The sequence below is a fragment of the Anabas testudineus genome, chromosome 4, assembly GCF_900324465.2.
Source record: "Anabas testudineus chromosome 4, fAnaTes1.2, whole genome shotgun sequence".
Classification (NCBI taxonomy): Eukaryota; Metazoa; Chordata; class Actinopteri; order Anabantiformes; family Anabantidae; genus Anabas; species Anabas testudineus.
Genome location: NC_046613.1, coordinates 12,655,578 through 12,673,587, shown reverse-complemented (window position 1 = coordinate 12,673,587; position 18,010 = coordinate 12,655,578). Strand labels below are relative to the sequence as shown.

Genomic DNA, 18,010 nt, shown 5'->3' with positions numbered 1-18,010 from the left:
CACTTGGTTGCTCACTCATTTGAGTGAACATGACAGTGAACATCTTTCAGTTTAATCTGGTGTTGACCTTGTTGTAAAGGGTAAGACAGGCGAGGAAGGACCGAGGGGAAAACAAGGTCCCACAGTAAGTAAATACTTTTCTTCAGACAGTTTCCCTCCCACTATTTACACCTGTTCATAGTAGTAGTGCAATTTTCCATTATTGTTTTATTGAAACACAGTGCATCATATGTAAATGGTTAGATTTCTTTCAGAACTCTTTAATAACTTTTTGTTATCTTTCAGGGGGAGATGGGCATGCCTGGACCCCGTGGATACAAAGGACCTCTAGTAAGATAGTTTCAAAGAATAATGTCTCTCACACATCCACTTCATGTTCATTTTGAGAATTATGCAAGTTTAACTCTAGCATTACACATATTTTACCCTTTGTGTTAAAGTTGCTATTTCCTTTTCTTTGTCTTCCCAGAAAGTCTCAGTTTGGTTGTGAATTATTGTTAATGTGTGTAATAATCTGTGTAACCAAATAAACCTCACCTGACCTGAAAATTGACATACAAGGTTTCTTATCATGTTTCATGTGGATGTAACTTTTCCTCTCCAGGGTATTCAGGGTAACATTGGACCGTGGGGGGATGTTGGGCTGCGTGGCCCTAAAGGTGACAAAGGTCCTCAAGGTCCAATTGGCCCTCATGGAGTTTCAGGTTACCCTGTAAGTTTTTTTATGGTTTTACTGTCAAGTATAACCTGTAATTAATTAAGTTTTACATGTTGTTTGTAGCCAGTGGTGTAGCCCTGCACTGTAGCCTTAATTTGAGATTAAAGTTGTTTTAATAGTGATAGGGACTTAAATCCTGGCTGTGGCCTACCTCCAGTAGGGGATCCTTTGGCAAGACCTCCTTACACTTACCCTGCCTTTGCCTTGTAGCTTGTAAGTTGCTTGTCTGCCAAAATGCAATGTAAATGAGTCATACAAACACATCTTTATCCCCAGATTGTCATGGAGCTTGCATTAGCTAATGTATGAGGAAGACGACGTGCGCTCTTTGGTTTATAGTTCATGCTGCACTCCAGCAGTTACAAGCAAAGACATCATAGGATTTTCCCCTTCTTCTGATCTGGCGACACTCTGTTTCACACATTTATTTTTTATACATAAATAGTGTAGATTAATGGGACTGGACAGTAGATTGAATTTACTGAATTACTGCCGATTAATAAAACCAGCTCAGTGCTCATCACCTGCCTCCCAGTATGATGACTCCAAGTGAAAACTAATAAAAATCAAAGATATAACTAATGATTAGGCACTGATTTTCTGCATGGCCTGTGTTGTGCTTTTAAAAGAGCCTTATCCTAAGTAATTAGTCTTTTTTTATGCTGTTGATCATACTGCATAAAAACCTGTGAATATGAATCAAATACACACATAACCCTAAAATGTGATTGTTTCAACATGCAGTGAAATACACACTAATATACATTTTAAAACACGTGTGGTTCTAAGCAACAATGTCACTAAAATAATTTTAAGTGCAAAAGCATCCTGTTTTCCATTAGGGCAGTTTGAGAGAGGGTAGGGTAGACATTTTCTGTGATTTCACTTGAAAGAAATATTTATTGTTGCTTTATTTTCTACACACTTAGGGTAGAGATGGAACTCAAGGACCCACTGGATCAGCAGGTGTCAAAGGAGATAAGGTAAAGCATTCTTTATATTTCTGATATCTGTTGTTGTCTGGTTTAATGAACCAGAAAAAGCTGTATAACAAGTAAGTAAGTAAGTATGAAAGGAGAGTTATTCCTTACTCAGTCATCTCATCTGTACATTTGTATCTGCAGGGATCAGCTGGGGTTTTGGGCCAAGAGGGAATTGCTGGCCTCGATGGTGAGGAGGTAGATTGATTAGATTGCGTTGGTCATTAATTTGATTTATTTTTCTTTATGTATCAGTAAAACCAAAGGTTAGAGATCAATGCAGTCTGTAAGGTTGACTGTACAAAAGACATCCAGTGCTTATGTGTTTAGGGTCCAGTTGGACTGAGGGGACCTGAGGGCCCAGCCGGACAAAAAGGCAAACCTGTGAGTAAATGTCACTTGTGCTATGTTATTATCAAAACTAAGAAGAAATGCAGCCTTATTTTTGCATTTTATTTTGCACATCCGTTGAGATCACTACAAACTTTTAATAATTCTAAATAATGAAAACTCATACAAGTACACACACACATAGCAGGGTGACAGGGGAAACACTGGACCTGCAGGGCAGAAAGGACCAAAAGGAGCTGAAGGCGACAGAGGCAATCAAGGGCCACGGGGTGCAAAGGGTCCACCAGGAAAGCAGGTGAGTAAGAGAGTAATAGCTTTTTTTCAAATTATAACATTACTGATTTCCATTTTACAGGGTTATTTAGTTCAGAGCAAGGCTGTCTGCTGTTTCTGTTCAGTCCAAGAGTCAGGCAGCCTTATACTGTAGCTAGTGATATTACAAAATAAAAATTAAACCAATATGATCTTTTGAGACAGATAGGACGTACTGAATATTTGTGATGTGTGAATTTCTTTACCTTTTTTTACAGGGATACAGGGGTGCACCAGGAGACAGAGGACAACAAGGGGTTTCAGGGCTCAAGGTCAGTGATGTTGCACCATAAAACTGGTGGCAGTGATAATGAAGGACATTATTAAGAAATTAAGTTATTGTTAGCACCGGAGATGGCTACTGTCAAGTTAACGCTGAAGCTCTGGTACTGAACTTACGATGATAATGAAGATGATGATGTTGATAAGAGCCATGTTTTCACAGGGTGTTTCAGGCATCAGAGGTCCATCAGGTATCCCTGGACAGTTTGGACCCGGAGGAAACACCGGAGCAGCAGGAGTCAAAGGCCAGAAGGGACTCGAGGGACAAACTGTTAGTAATAAGATTCACTCATCAAAAATTCTGTATGTATCGGTATATATCCTGATAAGCATCATCTGACACATATGTGATGTATGTAATAGTGTTACTATTAAAGATGTGTAAATATATGTTCAGGATGGATGGCATGTACATTATTTCTCATTTCAGGGCTCTGCTGGTGGTATAGGTCCACATGGACAAATTGGGCCTTCAACACCGGTATGTTTTCTTTCTTAACATGACATTTTATTAAAACTCTACACTAAATGTGTAATGGCAAAGAGTAAAATGATTGTCAATATAAAGATATGCGAAAAGAATGTGCTGTAAAAATTTTTAAAGTTTTTCATTAATTGGTCAGCCCCTGTGAGGCTGTAACTTATGATAGGTGGTATACCAAACAAATGTAGTGTAAATTCAGGTCTGAATGATCATGACTTTGTTTTGTTTTAGTTATATTATAACATCTTAGAGATACAATATGGATACCTGTGTTTTTTTCAGGGTTTGCCAGGCATCACAGGTGCTGATGGCAAAGCTGGAATTCCTGGCCCAAAGGTGTGATGTATTGTTCATTCATTTTTATACTCTAATGGTCTCAGTGTTGTAAATGTGACCTGTCCACATACAGTTTATTGGCTTTTAATTTTGTCCCTGCTGTGTGTTTGTGGAATTCAGGGCATTTGTGGTGAGAAAGGCAAGCCTGGTCTTCCTGGCATCAAAGGAGACATGGTGGGATTTAATTATGTTTAGCCCCCTGCGGCCAACATTAATCTGGCTAAGCATAGAGTGGCAAGAAAAAGTATGTCAACGCTTTGGAATGTCATGGTTTTCCGCATTCATTTGTCATAAAATGTGATCTGATCTTCATCTGAGTCAAGAGTATTAACAAATATAACGTCTTTATTGAGAAAAAACATAAAAACTGAATTGTGCATACAATCAAAATGACTCCAAGAGCACAACAAACACTCATCAGTGAGGTAAAGAAACAACCCCAAGTGACAGCCAAAGATTTGAAGGCCCAATTGAAACCGGCTAACTTCTGTGTTCATGAGTCTACAGTAGGTAAAACATTGTACAAGCAGGGTGTCTATGGCAGGACACCACGAAGGAAGCTGCTGCTTATTAAACAGAACATTGCTGAACGACTGAAGTTTGCCAAAGAGCACATTGACCCTCCACAGCAGTGCTGGCCAAATGTTTTGTGGACTGATGAAACTATATTAAACTATTTGGAAAGAACACACAACAAGAAATCATTATGATTTGGACCCGCTTTGCTGCATCAGGGCCTTGTCAGTTTGCAGTGATTGAGGGGAAAATGAATTCCCAAGTGTGTCAAAAAGATTCTATAGAATAATGTGAGAATGTTTGTACGTCAGCTGAAACTCTGTAGAAGTTGGATGATGCAACATGACGATGAACCAAAACACACAGCAAGCTTCAGAAAAACAAAATCCACCTTTTGGAGTGACCAAGTCAAGGACCAGACCTCAAACCAGCAGAGATGCTATGTAATGACTTAAAGAGAGACACACATGAGACGTCCAAAGAATATAACAGAGCTAAAACCGTCCTTTAGGAAGAGTGGGCTGAACTTCCTCCTGAACGATGTGCAGGTCTGATCCACAGCTACAGGAAGGTTGAGGTTATTGCTGCCAAGGGGGGGGTCTACTAGTAATTAATTCCAAGGGTTCACATACTTTTTCCACTATCACCTTGAGATTTTTATGGTTGTTCTCAATTAAGCCATAAAAGATCCAATTTTCTTGTGTCTTGTTATTTTAGGCACATCATATTTGTTAATACTCTTGACTTAGATGAAGATCAGATCACATTTTGACAAATTAATGCAGAAAACCATAACATTTCAAAAGGTTCACATACTTTTTCTTGTGTTTAATTGTGTGTGCATGAAGCTGTACCCACAGGGATGTGATGTGTTTGTATAACTCTCTGTATTTATCAGGGCATAAGAGGTCAAAAAGGTGCAAAGGGGGTGTCTGGGACACGAGGCACACCGGTAAAACACTGTGCATTATTTACCAAAGTTAGAATTTCTAGACCCAGCTGTAATTCAGTGATCATATCCATAAATAGTGGTTGTAACATTATATAATGTAAAGTAACTAGTAGTAGTTGTGACTGTACTTTTAGGGCACACTGGGGAAGAAAGGATTCATTGGCTCTCCAGGTGCTAAAGGTCAACTTGGACCTGCAGGTTCTCCTGGGCTTCCAGGAACTATAGGAATTCAAGGGCCAAAGGTAAGAGGAGGTCAGCATTTATCTCGGATTAAATCCAAAAGCAGAAAATGTTCACCTGACTGGCATGTTTTGATGCTGCACCGGTCACTGCTAGTTGTAGTTTCTGAGACATACAAGCAGAAATTTGTTTATTTTCTCTCACTGTCTATAAAGGGAAAAAGTTCCCAGCCTGGAAGGAAGGGGGACAAAGGAGCCCCTGGAAAAATTGTAAGTTTACTTTAATTTGAAATAAATAAATAAAATGACCACAAAACATTGTTCTGATCCAGATTCTGCAATACAAACATAAAAAAAAAAAAAAAGAATTGAATCATTGAATTAAACTCTGCCTCTTTGTCTTTCACAGAAAACTGCAAGATATAAACATTTAGGTTATTAAGTTGTTTAGATAAAGGTTTATGCTGTTTAACTGTCAAGGTGCTCCTGCCTCTTTGCAGGTTTTGGCTTGTATTTCGCACAGCACTTAATGGAGGCTGTCCTGTGTGTCTGTTTTTTAAGATATAAAGTTTATTTAGATACCATTGAATTACTCAGCATAAGTACAATTCTGAGCCATATGTTCTCAAGAAATGTGTTTTTTAGGGAGCTGAAGGCCCACCAGGGAGACCAGGACCTGCTGGAAGACCTGGAAAACCTGCAAGTATCCCTTAAACTGTGACATAAACTGTTACTGTAAAAGTAAAGAGTGTGTTGTTGATTATTGATCTGTTGTTTGGTGATTCTTTTCTCAGGGCCTGAGTGGTTTAGACGGGTTACTCGGGGTTCAGGGTAACGAAGGAGATCCGGTGAGAAAAATTGGCCATACTCAAGTTTATTCTGTTATTTAACTTTTCACTTAATTAAATCTCTGCTGTGCTCTCACCAAAGGGTGATGTTGGTTTCAGAGGAGCTCCTGGAGCACTTGGCAGCCCTGGTATGATGGTGAGTTTGATAAAAACATGAATAAAATGCAACCTTCTACTTTGTTCTACCATTTATAAGTGCATGTTGTTGTTTTATTAATGTTTACATTATTTTGTTCTACCAAATACTGTACAATTAATGCCCCAGGGAGAACCTGGGTCTACTGGGATCAGAGGAGATGCTGGAGCACAAGGACCAAAGGTGCAATAGCTTGTTGTTTATGTATTTAAATATAATCAATATGATCTATATAAATGTTTCTTACTGATGCTGATGTTGCATCTCTCAGGGTAAACCTGGACCAGAAGGAGCACATGGACCTCCTGGACCAGTTGGGCCCCAGGTATACAACATACTTTAAAAAGTCAGAAGTAAACATAACATAATACCTGCTCATGCAAACATCTGCATTATATCTGGCACTGATTCAGGGTATTCCAGGGCTGAGAGGAGAGAAGGGTGAATCTGGACACCTTGGTTCAAAGGTAAATGTGACATAGACAAGTGCACATCTCCTGGGTGGGTTTAAAAAAATGTTTTTCATATTTATCCAGGTTTCTTCCTCTATATAGGTACATAGTCTAACCTTGCTAAATTATAAGGCCTGACAGATTTCCCACAGAATTTATAATTGCAATCATAATTGTTAAGAGCACTTTTTAATTCCTTCTCATCAATTTTCTTTACTCACAGGGTGTCCCAGGTGACACAGGGGTACTGGGACCACGTGGCCCACCAGGGCTAAAGGTTGGGTGAATGTTTTTTTTTAACACCAAGTCGTTGGAATACGTAAGCTTCATTTATTTTCATTTAACTTTTTTGGGGTTTTTTTTAGGGAAATCCTGGTTTACAAGGTTTGAAAGGCCAAACAGGCCGTAAAGGGAAGCAGGTACAGCTGGTTTTATGTTCCTTCACATTCTTTGTATAATTAAAAGCTAGTTATTAACCTTTGTCAAATTTTCACAGGGGGACACTGGTCCTCGTGGCCCACCAGGTCAAGAAGGACTACTTGGACACCATGTATGTATCATTCATATTCTGCTGTAAAAACAATCGTTCTCTAGATATTTCACTCAGTTAAATTCTGTCTTCAATACAGGGCCAGCATGGGAAAAAGGTGAGAGACACTTCATTACCTTTTCAATGTTTGTTATTGTTCACAATATTAGTGACACTTGACTTGAACTGGTCAAAGATCGAGAACTGTTTTAATATTAATCGTTGTGAAAAGTCTACAGGTGTAGTTCTAACTTTGTGTGTGTTTTGTTTCTATCAGTAAATTCAGTGGAAATACTGAGATGTTTTTCATGAATGATGTGACTTCTTAAAGCGTCTGTACCATGTTTGGATCTGTACAGGGAATGAAGGGTGTCCAAGGCACGAGAGGACCAAAGGGAGTGAAGGGAATGCGTGGACCTCCAGTAAGACATTTGCACAAAAAAATAAAATTTTGTCATCAGTATAAGTTTACAACAACAACAAAACATTCCACCTGTTCAACAAACATGACTAAATATACAACACGCATACAAAATGTGCCAGGAATGCTGTGCAATACAAAAAAAAACAACATTTTATTCACAGGGAGAACCAGGTGCACCAGGCAAACACAGACCTACACAAAGACAAAGATCAAAACCAGGTCAAGGAACTGAGCAGAGGTCCGAAACAAGACCCAAAACAAGAACAAGGATGAAAAATGTGCTGAGGTCCAGACAAACATTCAGCCTCCACAAGCAAAAAGAAAAACAACAAAAAGTTGGTACAAGCTTTCTTCTCATATACACTTTGTTTCCACATTACTTTCCGCTGTACTGTGATTGATAGTTGACTGACTGATTAAATGACTGAGTGATGGATTCCACTGTAGCACAGATTCAAGAGATGGTCTCAAGGAGATGAGGCTGAGGAATCCTTCAGCTGGCCACTAGGAACCAAAGATAATCCTGCCACCACCTGCTATGAGCTGGGACTAACACAGCCACATCTAAATAATGGTGAGGTTAACATAAGATTACATTTTCTGTAAATCTACAGATGTCACCCTCTCTACAAGTCAGGCTAAACACTTCAAACCATTCTTTTTCAGGACACTTTTACATGGACCCTAACCACGGCTGTCCCTATGATGCTCTGAAGGTATTCTGTAACTTCACAACAGGAGGAGCAACCTGTATTGACCCTTTAAAGTCACAGGTACACTCAAGATTAGCAGGCTAAGTAATTAAAAAAAATACTGGGAAGTAAGGGTATAACTAAAAAATGTTGCTCTGTTATGTAGATTAAATTTAAATGGGATCCGGAAAAGCAGCAACCAAGAAGGTCTGTCCAGTGGTTCAGTGAGCAACATGGAGGCAACAAGGTAAGACTGTTTATCATTTGTGGATTTACTGACTCTGGCAGAGGTGAGCTATTTCCTCAGAGTTAAAATGAATTAATTCCTCTCTCTAATAGTTTGTGTATGCTGGTGTGGATGTTGTCCAGCTGAGATTTCTGCGGTTGCACAGCCACACATCTTTCCAACATGTGACCGTCAGCTGTACAGCAAGCCACTCCAGTACTGCTGCCACTTCTGATTCAACCGACCGGATTATCCACCTCCTGGGAGACTGTGGCAGAGAAATTGATTCACACTTCATCACCATCTCCAGAAAAAACTGTGAGGTAAAAAGCTGCCCACAATTTGTGTGCTCTATACACAGTATTTCTTTCTTTTTCTTTCTTTCTTTCTTTCTGAATTTTCCAAAATAAATTTCCAGAGAAACAGGAGCATAATTAATGAGATTTATATAATCATATTTAAGAGATTTTAGATAAACTATACATGTGTGTTCCTCTGTCTGATCATTTTGTAGGTGGAGCTGATTGTGATGGTTCAGGGGAGCACAGAGTTACATCGAGGTGATATGGAGTTACTCCCAGTCAGAGATCTGGGTGCAGACATGCAGAGCTTAACTCCTCACATCCCTGAGATCACAGTCGTTTTGGGACCCCTCTGCTTCTTGTGACCTACAGTATGAGTAGTGTTTGTATGTGCCTGTGTGTTTGTGTGGGCCTGCGTGTGATGATAATCTGTAAATATATGTTTCATAGAAGAAGCAGCAACATGTTGTGTTTACATTAAAGGTTTTGTAAGGATTTACTCTTTACTGTCCTATGTGTTTGTAGTATTTATTATATATTTGTCAAAAGTGCATCATCAAATGTTTAAATTTATGATGATTGACTCATGTGCATGTTTTAGGTCCATGAAGCTTGTGTCTGTCCATTTAAGACAATTACTAGTACTGTACCATTTATTTGAGGCCTACTGGAAAAGCCTGCAACAGGGCAACTGACAGGACCTGAGTCACAGGACCTTTTCCAAAAAAACTTGTACTGTGATGTGACTGCCTTTCATCAAATGCCTGAGATCTCCCAACCACTGCCGCAAAAATTCCCTCATGATCATTTTGTCCATCATGCTTATTACAGTCTGAGGTTGCAAATGCCCTCAGCTAAAACATTTAAATGCATCATAATAGATAATGTTGTTCATTATGTATTTGTGTGTCTTTGTAGTTAAGTGTATTTTCCACAATTACTCAAATTCCTGTTCAGTTGAGGATTTGAGTCATTGTGTATCATTCAAGGCATGTTTCGAAATTCTGAGTCCCACCATAAGTTTACTGTGTAAAATGTATCAACTCTGAAGTGTAAAGACTGGATATGAGATAGTTGTCCTGGTAATAATATGTAATGGGATAAACATGCACTTAATGAAAAATAACATACTGTCAATCTGTTTATTAGAGATGTCTTCCTGTGTTTTTTCAGTTTATTCACATTCACATTTGAAATCCTCTTTGTGACACCCATAAAGTATGCAGCGCTCAGTTGTGCTAATTTCCATTTTAAAATCAAACAATCAAAAACTGAGAAGTCTTTTTCAGAGAATTCAGGAAAATATTGCATTATCTGTGTACTATAGCGTTGTATGCCTCTAGAAAAATGATGTAGATAAGACCCAAACCACAAGTAGCTATTACTTCCTTATTTAGGTGATATGAAAATGTACCCTTTGACATGTAGGTTAATCTGTTTATGACAAGGACAGTAAATAAACCTCTTCTTTGATACAACTTTTTTATATGGAGACATAAATGTGTTATGTTACAAGTTGCACAGTCATAACACTTAGATCTATCTCGACTCCTTTTTTTTTGTTTAACTTATAAAATAATGATAAACGTCAGAGATACTGTGATTTGCTTTGGTTTCCGTGCCATTTCTGTAGAAAGTGTATTTGTCACCCGGTGTGATGATGAAGAGGAATCTGCTGACCGAGACGGTCAACACTGTGGCCGAGCGTGACGTCAAAAGGAGGAGAGACTTTCGACCAATCAGCATCGACGGAGCTGCTCATCATCTCCTCTGTGTTGATTCAATGGGGAAGGTAAGAAACAGCTCGGATTGTTGTCAGTAAAGAGTCCACACGTCGACGTCTGTGCTCAGAAAGAATAGCACATTACTGCTGTTAAAGTGAGTACGTTAGTAACTTAGGTCCGTTTTATTGTGTCCCTTTAGTCGCTTCAGCCAACCTGTTCGTAGCTACCTCACGATAGACGGTAACAAGTTGGCTAACACAACGAGCGTCCTCTGTTTTTACCCGGTGAGTATCACCAGACGGAGGCATTACCGTGGGTAATGTCAGCCTCTCATTATCGGTAAACCAGCTGGTGATTTGGCTGTGTAGGTAACTCCTTTTTAGCCTCTTTAGGCTGTTGATATTAGCTCTTGTGCGCTAACTGAACTGTCCCTGCTGTATGTGCTGCGTCTCTGTGTCATGTGAGACTGATTTGCTGTCAGTCCATCAAAATACTTTGAATGTTTTTTACTAACAAAACCTGCTACTGCGAGCTAGCTATGTCAAGTGTCATCAGTTTTAAAAAAAATCCCTCTGTTTATGTTTGAACTCATCAGGTTCTTCAGGATGGACAGTGGTGGTGACAGTGTCCTCCGGTCCCGATGCCGAGCCCTGCATGACCCAGATAGATCCGTGGACGGGGATTGTGTATCAGGAGAACCCCAACGAGGAAACGGAGACAATCACATTACTGGCAACGGTAAGAAAGGTCCCAGTGCCTCATGAACAGGGCATTGACCTCGTCCTACTGTACAACCCGAGGTGAAGTGTGCATATTGACTCAGCTCCTACTTCCCTTGTTTTAAATATATTTCCTTACATGCATTGCTCACTGTCTGAACCCACATCATGTGATGTGTGTGTTCCTCTTAGTAATTCTTTTGACCTATAGTTAACTATGATCGAAGGTGACTCCTGTCTATGCTGAGTTTACTGCTGTAACAACCACACTATTCACTATTAGTAACACAGACAAAAGTGATGAGCTCATCTTATAAAATAACTGTAAAACACTGGGCTGGAGTCTATTGGGACTCTTTATATTTACAAATATAAATAATCAAATATTATAGCAGAGAAAGTCTAGAAATCTGAATAATTTGATATTGATGCCCATAAAATATTATTTCTTGGCACAGAGTCTAGTTCAGTCATATTTTTCTTTGTGTTGCTTTCATTGTTGGCATTTTTAGGTGGAGCTCTACTGTCGCTTGTCGCTGTTTGTGTGAATGACCTCAGGAACTGAACAGACTTGTTCATTGTCTGTCAACCACGATAAGCTGATGTAACATTAATAACAAGCAGCTACATTTTCTTAGCCACACTGTGCTGCACTTGCTACACATTGTCATAGGTGTGTCTGTTTTGGGCTTTTGCAACACTGGATTAAAAACTGATGTTATGTGACTTCCCTAACTGTTATACTGTTACAACACAATGTCTAAAACCTATAGTGGTACATCTGTTATAATAGTACGCCATCAAAAGTCATGGTATATTTAAAACAGATTAAAATTCTATGTGAACAGTAAGACTAAATAGTTTTCTATGCACCATGCCCTCAAGGCCCCATGGTTAGCTAGTCATAGCTCATCAGCATGATCTAATTATTTAACACTGTGTGAATTAATGTTTACTTTTACCTGGTCAAAGTTCTGTTGAGACGAGGTAACCTGGCAACCCGGTTGGCTCTTTTTTGGGTGTGTCGAAAGCAATTAGTTTATTTTGATATCTGATGATTACACAGCTGCATGTTGACATTTTTTTCTATTTCATAAAAACCTCAGACTTTTGCGGTCTCTTTCCAGTTTCAGGAAAAAATGACATGGAACATGTGATCAGCAAAAAGCTACAACTGAAAAGAAAAGCAGAGGTAACTATATCTGTAATTAGGGTAAAGAAAACCTACACGTTGAAACTTTTTGAACACTCTTCAAAGGGGAATTTTGTTAAAATTGAAAGATCCTGCTAGTGGCGACCCAGAACATATTTATATATAGTTAATGTTCAAGTATTTGCAGGCTGTGAATGACTTGGTGTCCTTTTCTATTGCTCAGCATCTGAAGAGTGACCTAATGCGTCAGCTTGACAGTCAGGTCAACGACTTCATGGACAGTCTTATTGAGGAGTCAGCCAGCCTGGATCCCACACCTGTAGCTTCTGTCTTCTCACCTCTACTGTCAGAGAAGGAGAGGAGCAAACTCAGGTATTACCATTCAAGTTGCTTGTAATAGGCTTTATATTGCAGTACATGTGGAACTCCTCATCCATACATCTCAGGCTCTTACAAAATGAGTAGATCTTCTGGTCTTTCTTTCAGGCATAGTCGGCCTCCTAATAGTGAAGGAAAGCAATTCGTCAGTCGCAGGTCTCTCTTAGAGTAAGTTTGATGACTTGACTTTGTTGTTAGGGTCATATAAATGTCAGTTCCGGTATATAGATACTAATTTTTCTGCTTGTTTATCCACAGTGAGCTTTTTGAGGTGAATCACATCAGAACCATCTACCACATGTTTATTGCACTGCTCATTCTGTTTATCCTCAGTACGCTTGTGGTAGATTTCATTGATGAAGGCAGGTAATGTAAATGCTTGTTTTACTCTTGAACTTTCTAAGACCAGAACCTGTAAGTGTCTCATCCTTTTTGTCCTTTGCCGCAGGCTGGTGCTAGACTTTGACCTGCTGGTCTATGCTTTTGGACAGTTCCCCCTGGTGGTGTGTACATGGACCTGCATGTTCCTCTCTGTGTTGATGATTCCCTTCACTTTGTTCCACCTGTGGTCCCATACCCAGTGTGCGTCTTATAGTCACCCCAAGTTGTACAGTTTGCTGTTTGGCTCTGTTTTTGGGATCTACCAAGCTCTGGGTCTGGGATTCCTGCCTGCATATGTGGTGGTGACCAACAGTCTACCACCTGCATCCTGCTTCATCATCATCATGGAACAGGTAGATGCTTTTAGATTACTTGTCTGCAACATTATATAAACTTATCTGTGGTAATATTTAGTATCAGTTTTGATTATTTGTCCAATTCCAGGTGCGTCTAATGATGAAATCCTACTCCTTTGTCAGGGAGAACGTACCAAGGGTTATGACCTGGTCTAAAGACAAGACCAGTATGTAACATGTTTTTTATTTAATTCTTTTGTGTATTCATGTAAAGTCACTGTTAACTGTTTTATGCAGCATTTTATTATACATATTACATATATAATACACCCACTGGCCACTTAATTAGGTAAATCTCTACAATCTAATGAAATTCAATACATAAGCCATAGTGGCTGGTGGGGTCGTACCGCATTACATTAAGAGGTGGCCCCTTCATTCATGTTAATAAGATGACCTACATACAACTCCACCACCCACTATGACCTCAATAATTAACATAACGTAGAATTATCTCCTTCCTGACAGTGTCAACAAAAACTTAGAAACTATAATCTTGTAAAAGAACAATTCATGAAAGGGCAGTTGAATTGGAATATACCACATTGTCCAGGTGTACCTAATAAAGTTGATAGCTAGTACATACATGTTATGCATATTATATTAATAAGCAGTTTTTTACTGTCATCTACAGATCCTGGCCCAGTGGTCCCTAAAATTTCTCACTATCTCTACTTCCTATTTGCACCTACGCTAATCTACAGAGACAGTTACCCCAGGTAATCAGTTCTTGGCATTCAGATATCAGAAAACAGTTGCCGTGAATAAAATAGTGTGTTTGATCAAATGTTGTCACTATAGGAGTCCAGTGATCAGATGGGGCTATGTGGCTACGAAGTTACTTCAGGTACCAACCTCTTTGACAGGTTATGGTTGATCTTACTTATAAGTAAAACAAATATTTCATGTTTTCTGACCATCATCCAACGATTCCCATCCCACAGGTACTGGGCTGTCTGTTTTACGCCTATTATGTGTTTGTGCGGCTGTGCATCCCTCAATTCCGCAGCATCAGTCTGCAGCTGTTTGATCTGAAGGCTATGGTCCTCTGTGTCTTTAACTCAATCCTGCCAGGTAAAGTCAATTTGTGAGCCCACATATCTTTCATGCCAGGAGATGAGAGATGTCGCATTGCTTTTGTGACACATTTTCTTTCTGTCTTTGCAGGAGTGCTGGTTCTCTTCCTGGGATTCTTCGCCTTCCTCCACTGTTGGCTCAATGCATTCGCTGAGATGCTTCGCTTTGCTGATAGGATGTTTTACAAGGTGATGTACTTCTGATTCAAAATTAAAAGGGATTTTATTTTAAATGAAAACAGTTCAGACTGGTTTACACACGTATGTCTCATCATACTCTTGAGAGGATCAGTACATAAACAGTATCAATGTGAAACTAAAAGGAAAAAGATAAGTTAGGTGGTGATAAAAGACAAGTGAATCGCTGCATTTTGACACTACAGTATTTTATAATGTATTTCAATTTGATCACAAATGACAGGATTGGTGGAATTCAACATCTTATGCCAACTACTATCGTACTTGGAATGTGGTGGTCCATGATTGGCTGTACTACTATGTGTACCGGGACTTCCTGTGGGTGAGTGTTTTTTTTTTTTTTGGTTTGTTTTTTTGGTTTTCTCTGTTGATATAGTATTTCAACTCTTTTTATCATGTATTAATACTTGCAAGTTTTGCTTATGTGGAAAGTCATAGATTTGATTAAACTAGGATGTTACTGACGTTTTGATGCATCTCTGATTTTTTGTTGTTTTTGATTTTACGTTTTGTTTTTTGTTTTTTGTTTTTTTTTCTGTTGTCATTCCAGATGTCTCAGAAGCGTTTTAGACCAGCAGCCATGCTGTTTGTATTTACAGTGTCTGCAGTGGTGCACGAGTACATTCTTGCCATTTGCTTTGGTTTTTTCTATCCCGTGCTGTTCTGCCTCTTTATGTGCTTTGGAAGTAAGGAAAAAGACAGCTACACACTCCAATGTTCTTAAACTGTTAAAAGCCTTAACAACACACCGACTTATGAACAATTTTATATGATTTGATCTATAAATTATTTAAAAATTTGGCTAAATCTGATAAATATCATGATTCTTTGTTTTGTTACTCTAGTTGTCAGTATATGTCTCTGCATTTATCTTTTCATTATGCTTCTAAATGTCTTTCTTCATTGTCTCACAGTGATGTTTAACTTCATTCTGCATGACCAAAGGAAAGGTCCCATCTGGAACATTATCATGTGGACATCCCTCTTCCTGGGTCAGGGGGTCATTATCTGCTTGTACTCCCATGAGTGGTATGCTCAGCGCTACTGTCCTCTAAAGGAGGTAATATGTAGTAAATTGCTTTGTCTTGGTGTATTTTGTTCTCTATGGATACAGTGCAATTTATGTGTCAGCTAGTTGTTTTTAGTTTGTCTGACTTGGGTTTAGATATAAATTCAACAACATCTGTTGCTGTTTTTGTTTCAGGCTTCCTTCCTAGAGTTACTAAAGCCTCGTTCCTGGAGCTGTCAAAGAGGTTTGATGACAGACTCCAATACACTGTGACCTACATTTGGACTAGTGACAATGTGTTACTTACATTACTTTATGTCTTTAATATACAGTATATAATTCTTTTATTGTTATTTTACTGCACAAGGTTTGGACTTAATGTGTGTACCATTGTAAAGAGGTCCAATTTCTTTTAATGTACTCTAACAGCAAAGTCACAATGATGCCTTATTCATCTGGTTTCAAAGGCAGACCCACAACAAAAGTTCACATAAACCAAATGTGAATACTATTTTTATGTACTATTATTTTTTGGATTCCCATTACTTTTGCCTTGGTCGACCATGAAAGCACTCCTTGTGCCAACATAGTGGTGGCAATAATAATATGGCAGCTGAATACCAACATTACATAGGACAGTAAAATATTCTCACATGAAGAGTTAATGGTTCTTAATTAACAAAGTTAGCAGTTTTGCAGTTGCTACTTTGCCATGAATGGCATTCAGTATATTGCTCGAAAAAATATTTGATGTTACTTATTTTTACTGTCAAAAACATTTATTATAAAAAAGGCCATTCATTGGTGTTTTATATAAATGTATGAAGACCTTAGTTCTAATGTATAGTAATCTATGTATATTAACTTCGATTTCAGTCAATGTCTGGAGAAAAATGTATGCGGAATCTAAGATAGTTTTAAAAACATTTATATCCGCCATAGAGCTTTAAAACTTGAACACTCGTTAGTTCCCAAATGTAATAATGCAGCACTTTCCTCGCTATTGGATGTTGGCCACTCATCTAAAATCATGATTCTGAACTTGATATACCAAAATGTTGAACAGAATAGAGATGTCAATAAGTCTGTTTGCAGCTAGCATATTCTTTGACTGTTGAATGTATTATGGAATATCTAGCTGAACTTTTAATGTGTATCTTGTGTCATAGTGAACATTTATTGTGAATCTAGTTTTATTATGTCCATGACAAATATTGAGAGTGTTGCACAGTGATTCCACTCGCAAGGTGAAATCAGCACAGAAAAAACTGCCACTGCAAAACTGTTTCATGTGGCTGCTACAAAGTTTGAGAGAGTAATGTTGATTAAGGGCTACAGTTACTACTTTGTCAGACACACAGTGTTTTTGTTTAAATCATACCATAATGATTTGAATCATACACTAGACCTTATCATGACCAGCAATGTTTGTGCCAAACTAGTAGAATAAGGAATTTACTGTAAATGCTCAGTGTGCTTTTAATTCTTGTGATCTAATGTGTTTACACATTTGTGTTATTTAAAGGAATTTGCTAAATCAATCATTGCACATTGTACAAACCAGCAGTGGAGAGTTCAGCACTATTATAAACTACATGGCCACAAGGTGGCACTGTATTAAAAGCTTTTATTTGATCCTTCCTCTGCTCATTTTGTAAATAGAATCCTTTATAAAAATTAATTAGTAAGCACATGTACCAGCAACTTATTTTTTAACATATAAAAAACTATTATTACACCTTGTGGTGGGTAGTACTAAGTTTGAGTTTGAACTCCACATTTGGCTGTACTTGTGATCTTGTTTGCCTTTAAAATGTTGTTAATGAGATTTATAGAAGTGAAAACAGACAAGCTGCTGGAATTCAGTTTTTTTTAGATGACCTATTTATTTTGTGAGCAGGGCTTTGCATTTTTACTGTGTGTTCATTGGGATCCCATTTAATGGCCTTGAATATTGTGTCAGGTGGCAGTTTTATGAATTAGTATGTTCTATTTTTGGATGTAGACAAATGTCTAATACATACTTTAAAGATACATCAAAGAATGATGATGATTATTAATAAAAATAGAAGTATGTTCCTTTTTGTCTTTCATTTATTGTTATCTTTTATGTCACATATGATGCATGTTGTGGATCTGCAAAAATCTGAATACCCACCCTATTATCAAAATTAACTATCTGCATGTAAGTCTGTTGAGATCTATCAAGTTTATAAAAGCTATGAATTCCCTGAATTGTATTCATTGACACAATTTATTGAGCCCTTATTCAGGGCATGTTCACTCACATGACCATA

The 18,010-nt window shown here is 38.3% G+C and overlaps 1 protein-coding gene and 1 long non-coding RNA gene across 4 annotated transcripts; one reads left to right on the top strand and one right to left on the bottom strand.

Moving 5' to 3' along the window:
* Positions 1–3,510: 3,510 nt before the first annotated feature.
* Positions 3,511–17,906, bottom strand: LOC113152925. Its single transcript, XR_003297936.1, has 3 exons — positions 16,007–17,906; positions 12,982–12,984; positions 3,511–3,522 (listed from the first exon to the last, which is right to left on the bottom strand). It is a non-coding gene; the product is annotated as an uncharacterized LOC113152925 (long non-coding RNA).
* soat1 (sterol O-acyltransferase 1) lies at positions 10,474–16,004 on the top strand. 3 transcript variants are annotated; one of them, XM_026346453.1, is made up of 17 exons: positions 10,474–10,511; positions 10,643–10,727; positions 11,039–11,181; positions 12,290–12,354; positions 12,539–12,687; positions 12,802–12,861; positions 12,952–13,059; positions 13,142–13,427; positions 13,519–13,597; positions 14,065–14,149; positions 14,232–14,277; positions 14,375–14,504; positions 14,598–14,695; positions 14,928–15,026; positions 15,255–15,390; positions 15,619–15,764; positions 15,909–16,004. In XM_026346453.1, the coding sequence occupies exons 3-17, from the start codon at positions 11,049–11,051 to the stop codon at positions 15,984–15,986; spliced, it is 1,698 nt and encodes a 565-aa protein (XP_026202238.1). In that variant the 5' UTR covers positions 10,474–10,511; positions 10,643–10,727; positions 11,039–11,048; the 3' UTR covers positions 15,987–16,004. The 3 variants fall into 3 exon arrangements, with proteins under 3 accessions (XP_026202238.1, XP_026202237.1, XP_026202236.1); XM_026346452.1 differs by lacking the exon at positions 10,643–10,727 and having other exon boundaries at positions 10,499–10,597; XM_026346451.1 differs by having other exon boundaries at positions 10,504–10,727.
* Positions 17,907–18,010: the final 104 nt, after the last annotated feature.